This window comes from Acanthisitta chloris, unplaced genomic scaffold, assembly GCF_000695815.1.
Source record: "Acanthisitta chloris isolate BGI_N310 unplaced genomic scaffold, ASM69581v1 scaffold22035, whole genome shotgun sequence".
NCBI classification, from domain to species: Eukaryota; Metazoa; Chordata; class Aves; order Passeriformes; family Acanthisittidae; genus Acanthisitta; species Acanthisitta chloris.
The window spans coordinates 21927-31554 of NW_008673427.1; the positions used below are offsets into that span (position 1 = coordinate 21927).

The 9628-nt window shown below is 39.1% G+C and overlaps 1 protein-coding gene across 1 annotated transcript in view; it reads right to left on the reverse strand.

The window, feature by feature from the left end:
• Positions 1 to 8629, reverse strand: part of LOC103802489 (laminin subunit alpha-4-like) — a gene marked incomplete at its 5' end in the record, with an annotated part of 23489 nt that extends 14860 nt beyond the window's left edge. Inside the window, 5 exons of the mRNA XM_009074970.1 lie at positions 1160 to 1297; positions 2434 to 2569; positions 5194 to 5336; positions 6289 to 6420; positions 8458 to 8629. Of these exons, the coding sequence (XP_009073218.1) occupies positions 1160 to 1297; positions 2434 to 2569; positions 5194 to 5336; positions 6289 to 6420; positions 8458 to 8629 (721 nt within the window). The remainder of the gene's footprint in view (positions 1 to 1159; positions 1298 to 2433; positions 2570 to 5193; positions 5337 to 6288; positions 6421 to 8457) is intronic.
• Positions 8630 to 9628: the final 999 nt, after the last annotated feature.

Sequence of the window (9628 nt, forward strand, 5' to 3'; positions counted from 1 at the left end):
TTTTTTTTCCTAATTCCCTGCGATCAGACCCATTCAATCACTCAAAATTATGTCAGAGATAAGATCTGCTATCTGGGTCAGGCAGACGGGATCACTGTGCCACTAGCAGGAATACTGTCTGTTCCATTAGAGCAAGCACTGGCTCAGTGCACTGGTGGAAATCATTCTGTCTCATTCTGTCAAGTACTAAATAGCTGAACCTCAGTTTGTTAAGTAGGGCACTTGGCACCTCATAGGATTAGAGTTTTTGAATTAAAACCTGAAGTCGTGCGTATGGCCTCATTTATGCAAACGATGTGGATCACTGACACGGTTACTGATTTCATTTTTAGGTAATACTCCAGGCTGCAAAATGTGGAAGTTTAGGAGTGGTTATCGGTGTCACACAGCCTTCCTTGCTGCACTGCTGCTGATATTCTGCAAGGATAGCAGAACAGACATTTGAGGGTGGTTGCAAATGTTCTGTCATCTGAGCTCATGCTTGCTGCAGATGTCAGTCTGAGCTTGCAGGATCTTTGGATTGCTTTGTCTCACACAACATTTTGTGAGTGCAAGTCCATATTTCTGCCCGTGTCACACTTCTGAGGGGCTATTTAGAGCAGCTTGGCTTCCCATAGCTGGAAGGAGCCATTCTCAAGTGCAGCTTTTCCCAGTCACACATGGAGGTCTGAGTACCATCTGGGAATATAGGCAGCTTTCTTACTGATTTCTGTTAACTCAGCAATGCTCAAAATACGATCCCACTAATTCAAACAAACTTTGCTTCTAGGGGATTGTCTCTGGACGGCAAATGTCAGGTCCTTAATATTATTTGTACTTTGGTAGCACCTACAGGTCCAAAAAGGGATTGCAGTGCTGCTGAGCACAGCAAGATGCACTGCGCGTTTCTGCCCTAAGGGCTTCATTGAGCTCAAATGGATGAATGTTAATTCTAGGAATGTGATCCAGTTCTCTTCTCAACATCAAAATGATGTCTAAGCACTTCTGGTTTTCATCTGTAGATCAAATGCAAACTGTGAAAATGAGGTCACCAATGAATGCTTCTATATTGCAGAGTCCTTTATTATGAAAACATGAAGAGAGAAATTATATTATTCCCCTAGTATTCTCCTGGAAAAAATGCATGGATAAAACAAACTATAAAAAAATAGATACTCACTCCTTCAGAATAGTAAAACAAGAGCCCACTGGGCTGCAATGTCCGGAAATTAAAGCCTCCTTCAAATTTAGTGAAGAGAGATGCTTTTTGGCTTGATGCAATGAAGCTCTCTCCATTGAAATATGCATTGCGGGACATCTGTGTATTAAATAAAGCAAAATTACAAGTAAACCTCAGAAAACATTCCAATAATAAAAAGAATGAGGCTATTATTTTTTAATTTTTTTTTTAAAGATGCAGCTGGTTCAGTTCAAGAAAACCGTCAATTTTTCCTGCGTGCTTTAAACCAATTTATACAGCCTTTCTCTCACATTCATGGAAATTCTTAAGAATGCATAGCAATTTTAGACAGTATAAGTCAAATTATTCTCAGCTTCATGGTATTCTTGGCCTCATTCCTAGTTGATGCTAGTGAAAACGAAGAGGAGACGCAGAGGGGGCTCACGTCCCTGTCTGAGCTGTGTGGCATTGAATCACAGTTCCAGCACATGATATATTAGTTTGCATGCTGCACTGAGTGCTGGGGTGGAGTGGAGGGTCTTGGACATGCTGGTCTATACCCTGTGAGTTTCAAGAGCAAAACTGGGTCAAAGGAAGGACAAATTACAGATAGCTTCCTTGTTGACAGAGACTGTGTGGTGAGTTCTACAAGTGGTGAGATGCTTCATCTTCAAGGCTTTGGATAGACATGACTGCAGAATGAAGACCATAAACTGTTTAGATTTACTGGCCTTGCATTGTAATGGACAAATGATGAATGATGGAAGAGAGCAGAAACAAAAGGGCAATTTTCTTTTCTGTGCTAATGCTGGTGCAGTTGTTTTGTGTGTCACAGAGGAAGAGCTGGTCTGACTTAAGGAGAAAACTCATTTGAAGGGTGGATATTTTGCTGTCTTTTCCATTTCATCCTATATTAGGATGCATGTAAGGACAATTCCCCTTGTATCCTTAAGAAAAAACAAATTACATTGGAACAGTTCCTTTCAAAATACAGCACACAGTTTATTTCAGATCCAGCTTTCACACTGCAATTTCGCATATGAGAAGACTATCAAGTGAAACACTTTGTGCTATAATTCAAGGTGAAAATTGGGTAGTATGTCAGCAGACTTAACAGACACCACTCCCCAGCCTCCCAGCTCTGCCAGTCAATGAGTGCATAGTCATTTCCTTGGTTGAAGACTGTATTTCCATTATTTGGAGTAAAACTGAAACTCACAGATATATCTATTGCCAAAATTTTGTTGTTAGGTCACAAATAATGTTATGCTTACCAATGAATCCTCCGGGCACCCATAGCTGATTCCCAGGGTTCCTGGTTCTTCCAACAAGTTGAAATCCTTCTTTTGGAACTGGAAACCCTTCATGCAGCCTTTAAAGCCGATACTTCCTGCCAGATGTGAACTAATGCTGCTGGGAAACAATGCCAGACAAGCTGCAGTTAAATATCCCTTGCCTTTCTGAACAGTCTTTTGTTGCCAAGATGTTCTAAAAGGCTTGGAAGAACTTCAGCCATTCGCCTTACTAGTGCCCAATTCTTGCATCGTTATGCAAAACAACTAATTAAGCACATTATGTGTTATGGAAAGTCAAGATGCACCAGTTGTAATAAATGTTATGGGGAGAAATAGATGAGAGCTCAGAGAGGAGATCTATGTAGAGTAACTTCGAAAAGATAAAAATAGATGATGAAATAAAAAGACCTATTTAAAAATGTATTTCTACCCTCTTACAGTGAAAATCAATTAATTTTTACCTCTATTTTTTATTTTTTAAGGAAAAATCTGCTTTAGGCTCTTGTCTTGCTTTTACTAGCAAGCTCCATTCTTGCCTGTGGATCTCTGTTTCTTAATAAAAATAGCAACAGAGGTCAGAGAAGTAAGAGCAAATTCTGCTTGCTGTTGTGTGGGTTTACATAATTGTGAATGAGAGGAGTAGGTGGGTTTCCAGGATCCTTTTTATGTCAGATTTGATGTAGGCAGCACTCCAGTGTATCCCAACTGCTCCTACTCAGTACTCAGTTTTTCAACTCTACCTTGTACCAAGATATTACAACATTTTGTCTCTCCTGTCATGCCTGTAGTGAGAGGACTAGTGGGAATGGTCATAAACTGGGACAGGGAAGAGTCAGATTAGATGCTAGGAAATATTTTTGCATTGGTAGGGTGTTCAGGCACTGGAATAGATTTCCCAGGGAGGTGTTGGAGTCACCATCCCTGGAAGTGTTTAAGAGGTGTCTGGATCTGACGCTGGAAGATATGGTTTAGGGGTTAGGGGTTACAGCAGAGTGGCAGGTTTTCAACATCATTATTGATCATAGTTTCACAACACCTATGGTTTTGTTTCTGAAATGACTTGCTCATTGAGATGTTATTTTTCCTGCTTTGACAGTACCTTCCAGGTGTTCTGCAAAATAACCAAAATTCACTTGGAAAACTGCAGGCATAATTCATGTGATTTATCTTCTATCCTACATTTGTGAACAAGGTCCTTCTGGGCTTTTTCAGTGTTCTTTAGGCTTGATTAACTAAACTAATTTTCACTATCATTTTGTACTTTGTTTCCGGATCATTAATATATTTAATCCCAGCCCTAAGAGAGATTCTTTGAGTGCGTGTTGTAGACTTTTTACACTCTGAAAATTGAAGAGTTACTTCTATGTCCTATTTTCTATTTCCCAATTGCTTTCTAATCCACTGCAGCCTTTTCCCTCTCCACCCCACTAGTTTTCTTAATGGCCCCTTATGACAGACCTTTGCAAAGAACTATTTGAAAGGACAGATAAATTATATACTCTGTTTCTCCCTTGCCCATCATTTTGTTTGCATGTTCAAATTATAACATAGGGTTCAAAGGTATGATTTTTCTTTACATGAAGTTTGTCCCTGTTTTCAAAGCTTAAAGATTAAGTACTGTATATCTCAGATATTATTTATCAATTCAACAGTCTCTCCAGAAAACAAAATAAGGTTTCAGGATATTTACCACTAATTCCTAAAAATTATCATGCAATATTTGCTACATTTTTATTTTTAAGGATAAAATAGAGGTATTTTATAATAAGGATTTCATAGAGGGTATTTTCAAGAGAGATGGTATTCCTGCTAGCAGTTGTGACACTTGAAACAGCAGCTGGAGCTCTTCTGAAAGCACTTCTGAAAGTGCTGTCTGACCCTGGGAATGAATATTGCCTATCAGAAGAGCATACTCTTCTTCAGGCAGCCAGTTTGCTCTCAGAGCATGACCCTGGGGTCCAGCAAATTCCTGAAAAAAAAAGCTGCAGGAAAGTTATATAGTCTACTGAGATTAAAATTGGCTTCTATCAAATGGTGCAATGGGAAAATGTGACATTTTCTTTCCTTCCCATGTCTACACAGAGTCAGCTGACTTGAATCTAGAGAGGACTTGAGAGGGATCACAACAGAAATGCTCAGTAGGAAAAAGATCATCTTTAGATTTGAAAGTGCAGTTGTTAGAGGGTCTTGATACTTGAGCTAGTACTGAGATTAAAATTGGCTTCTATCAAATGGTGCAATGGGAAAATGTGACATTTTCTTTCCTTCCCATGTCTACACAGAGTCAGCTGACTTGAATCTAGAGAGGACTTGAGAGGGATCACAACAGAAATGCTCAGTAGGAAAAAGATCATCTTTAGATTTGAAAGTGCAGTTGTTAGAGGGTCTTGATACTTGAGCTAGTGCTTTGGTATTTTACAAAGATCACTTTTTGCAGAGCAAGGAGGAATAGCAATTTTATATATATTGTGTTCCTTGAAAATACCTTTTGCTTTTAAGAATGTGACTGTTTCTATTCCTCACACTACAACTAGGCCAGTTTCAGTTGAATTTAACTGTGCTGGATCAAGCCTAATCCTTGATACTTCAGAGCTCTTAGAAGAGTGTCTGAGAGTGTTTTACATAAGGTGTTGATTGCAAAGAAAATGTTTTATTATTAGCCCTTCAGCATAGGTCATACAACATAATTTAAATAATGAAAACTTGAATATAATGATTGAATCCCAGTTGTGAACCAACCTGGAGTGCAAGATCTCAGCAGGTGCTCCTCCAATGTAGATATCTGTGAACGGCATTGCTGTTCTTTCATTATCCACACTTTTTATATGTCTCCTGTCTACTACCAAGATCATCTTCTTATAATTGTGATATATAATAGAAATCTGAAAAGAAAAGTGTGTACTTAAAAATGTAATCTTTTGTAAGTTGTCATGGTAATCTTGCAAAATTGATTGCATCTTTATATGGTTTTATTTGAAAAGTTTCTCCCATTTATCGAAGAAGTTGTTTGTAAATTGGCAGAGGCTAACAGTGATTACCAATAGGAAGCTTATTTTGATGTCACAGTTTCTCTGATGACTGAAACCTCAGGATGTTTTACTTATAAATAAATCCACATGAAAGTGTCCTATGTCAAATTCTGCATGGTAGCAAACAGGCAAGCTCCAGTAACTTCAGAATGCTTTCTTGATCTATGCAAGAAGTTAGGGCATGCTTCTTAAAAAAGTTATTTCATTGTCAAAGCATAAAAAGCAAAGAAAATGGCAGGAGAAGCAACTCACTAAGAGGGATTTGTTACTGTCGTAGTTACACTGGCTTAAAGCAAATTCCCTGAAACCAAATACAAGTAGATATTTTACATCTGCCAAAGTCCCTAAAATACTGTGCTTATATAAAAGGCTGCTACCAAATTAACTCTCTCTTTAAATAAAGTGGGAAATGCCATAATTCTTGGAATGCAATGCATAACAACTAAAGTGGTCAAGCTAACATAATGATATGTCTTTTGTTGAGGGGAGTTGTATATCTGAGAGCTATAGTTGTCCTCAATATGTTTTCATTTTGCATAATAAACCTTTTTCTCTTGTGTGAACTGTCCTGTTCTTGGCTAGTAATACACAGAATCTGCCTACAAGCACAGATTTATGAGGAAGCAGTGAGAGCCTTCCCCTTCCACTGCTTGGTAGTGGTAGGAATTATATACACTCTACTCTTCTGCCTGTTCAACTGTGTCACCACCTTATCCCTCCATTTGCTGGTGTTGGAGCAACTACTGCTGCTTTGGAGCTTCTGAAATAGTTGGTCAAATAGCTGTGGTAGTGACCACATCTCTACCTCATGAAATTTAGCATCGTTAATCTGAGCCTTCTTCATGGAGTCCTCAAGAAGCACAGGACCATTGCTGAAGCCAAAGTCATATCGGAGGTACAAGAATCCATTATGCATCTCTAGGCTGAAGAACATACTCTGTATAAAACAAAACAGCAGACAAAATCTCTATGTGGCAACAAATTAAAATAATTAATAAATAGTGGCATGAGAGTGACACAAATAGCATGCTGGGAAAAGATCTTTTAATTCCAAAACTATAACACAGTTCCTAAATTACTTTTATATACTTAATATATGTGTATATAGGCACATGGCCACATAATTGTTTGATCAACAGCACTTCTTTGAAGACTTGGTGAACTGTTTCCCTATAGAATTAGTATTTAGTAGCACAGTAATGTCAACTTTGTTACTAGCAAAGTATTCCTAATGCAAACACATCTATTTACCATCGAAGTAATCCCACATGCCCTAAATGAAAGATGTTATGCTGGTAAAAGCAATGTTGTGCTGGAATGGCTGTATCTGCATTAGCAACTTCTGTCATGATATCTGTATCACTCGTGATTATGTCTTTTCACAGCCCTGATCCTCACTGATGTACTTACTGAGGGCTGAGCAATAGCTGGAGTGTATTTAGTATGTATTTGGTTTCTGGAATTCCTGATTGTTCCTGCTTTATGGTTTGGCCTCTGTTCTGTGGCTGGATGACCTAAACTTTATAAACAGGACCTGTACTTTGGAAAATCTTTAGGAAGTGCTTGAAATGAAGATCTGTAGCATAAAATTAGTCTTGTTCTAAAACTGAGCATAAAGAAACAGAAAGGACAGTTTACAGCAAATCTGCGTTAATGCTTTTAATGCTAACGTTTGCCTTCTCTCCTGGTGCTCATTCTGTTGTTTCCATGCCTAATGGAAACATGGGGACAATAATTCTCAAAACACTACTGCAGGTCGAGAGCTGCTGTCTCTGACACGAATGAGTCCATCTTCAGAAGTCATTACTTAAAGAAGTAAGAGTAGGTTTTAATCTAGTACCTTTGAATGAAACTTTAGCTTGGGTTTGTTCTGAACAGCGAAGACATAAAACAGGGCTTATAGCTGGAATATTTATGAGCTGTCTTTGCAGAACTGAATAATGGACTAGCTTACACAGACTTTCCCAAAGTGCCTGTGAGGAGGCATGGTCTCCCACAGCTTACATGCAACTTGATATCAGTTTCCACCATCACACACAAAGTGCATACATCTCCAAAAAACCTGTAGGTTCTTTTGCTTGGAAAGAAAAATAACTGCTCTGCAGTAGAGGCTGTTGAACCTTTAACACCAGATGCTTCGTTCAAAACCTCCTAAGAGTGAAAGTTAGTGGTAGCATGTTGCACTGCAGAGCAAATGGCTCCCCACAATCCTCCTCTGGAAGTTACCTTAAAGGCAAACACTAGAGAGTGGCTCTTCTAATGAGAGTGGAATTTTTTCTCTTCTAAATGCTTATTGCAGTGTTACATGTAGGTTTCTAGACAAACATATGTCTGTGGACTGCATCTGCATAGTAAAATATTTTCTGTGGCTTTAATAGGCTGTAATCCACACAGGACTTGGGAGCTTGATGTGGAGATGATCAAAGACAAAAAACTCTAAGTTTGTCTTCAGAGGATATTTTCACTCTTACAGAGATTGCATCACCCTCAAAGTTCCGAAAAGCTGCTGACATTTGCCTTTTTATTTGGACTGCTTTCTATTTTCAGTAACTTAAATATTTACCTCTAGTACAACCCGAGGCACAGTTATGGAGTGGCAGCTACCACAAACTGGCTGCTTTGTGGGAGTTACTTAACAGAAATTTCCTATCACTTTGATTGTGCATTCACATTTAAATAAAGGTACAACTACTGGGCTTAACTGGAGTCTCTCTCAAAGTGTCATCACAAGGATATGACCACTTTGAAGTTCTGACTGTCTCTGGATGAAAGCACAGTCCAACTTAAGGCCTTAGTTTCCTGGAGCCTTTGCAGAGCAAGTTCTAGTTCCCTCCTAATGTATACATGCAGTGGATGAACACAAAACATTTCCTCTTTCCAGAAATTAAATTTAAGAGCATAAGCATTTTGGATATCCCATGACATTGTAAGTGGTGCTCATAGATAAAGGGTACCAGCAGGATTTGGTACTTACCCCATTAATCATCAGCAGGATCAATCCATTGTCTGTAGGTGTTCGAACTTCTATGTCAAATCGGGTCACCTGGGTGAATCTTCCCCTTCTCTCAATGTTTCTTGCCAAGGCATAGCCAGAGCCATCAAAGAAATAGCTCACAGCCCGGCTCTGAGTGAAAGCCAACTTATCTCTAAGAACAAGCAAGCAGGGAAATATTATTTGGTATGTCCACATTTTAATTTGGGGAAACTCAAAGACCTTTACATACTTCATTGAAATAATTATTCTGAACTTCTGTTTCTTCCTGATAGTGGTGAGACTGATAACTTTCTTTAATATTTTTTTTCCAGGAATTTTGTTTCTGGAAAGTAGTGTGTAGCTTTGAAGATGTATGTAATCCCTTCATAATTGCTTTTAGCCTGTGCTGTATTTTAAGGACAGAAAAATTCTTTGCTCATCCTTGTAAGGTGACGGGCCCACAACACTTACTCATATTAATTTCTATTAAGATCTTGCCCAGTTTGTACAGAAATCAATTTGAATTCTCTGAGACCTCTATCTGGAGTTTGCTGGGGAGCCCAGGAGCAGCTTGCAGGCACTGTCCTGGAGAGCAGCAGCTTATGTTCCCTATGGGAATGATGTGGGAAACCATCATTTGCTCTGTCTCAACACTTCCTGCATTTCTTCCCAGTGCAAGCTGCAAATTTCTCTCCTGGTTTTTTTTTTTTTTTCTATAGAGAGTTTCTACTGTTTCTGCCTGTTGTGTGAGGAAAATGCCTGTTGTGTCTGTTCTACATGAATGCTGCAGCTGATGCTCACTTCTACTTTAGGATCTGCATTTCCCAGTTTGTGAATGGCTTGTCTAAGGAATTTCTGTCGTGGGTTTTAGAGTGTATGGCAGAAAAATAACTTCTGTTTGGGCTTTGCTAGCTGGGGCGGGACTGCACTCAAGGTTACCAGACCCACTAGAGCTAACTGGCTGTGGCTTGCAGCAACATGATTTGAGTCAGGAGCAGACCTGTCCTAGGGAAGCAGTGGGGTGAGCAGAGAGCCTGGAACATGCCCCAGCTAACATGGCAGTTTCCTTTTTGAAGGCATGAAAAAGGTTGTGAGATAGGTAATGGAAACAGCAGCTAATCATAGGTAGAGTATCTCAAGTTAAAAGGGACCCATAAGGATCATCGAGTCC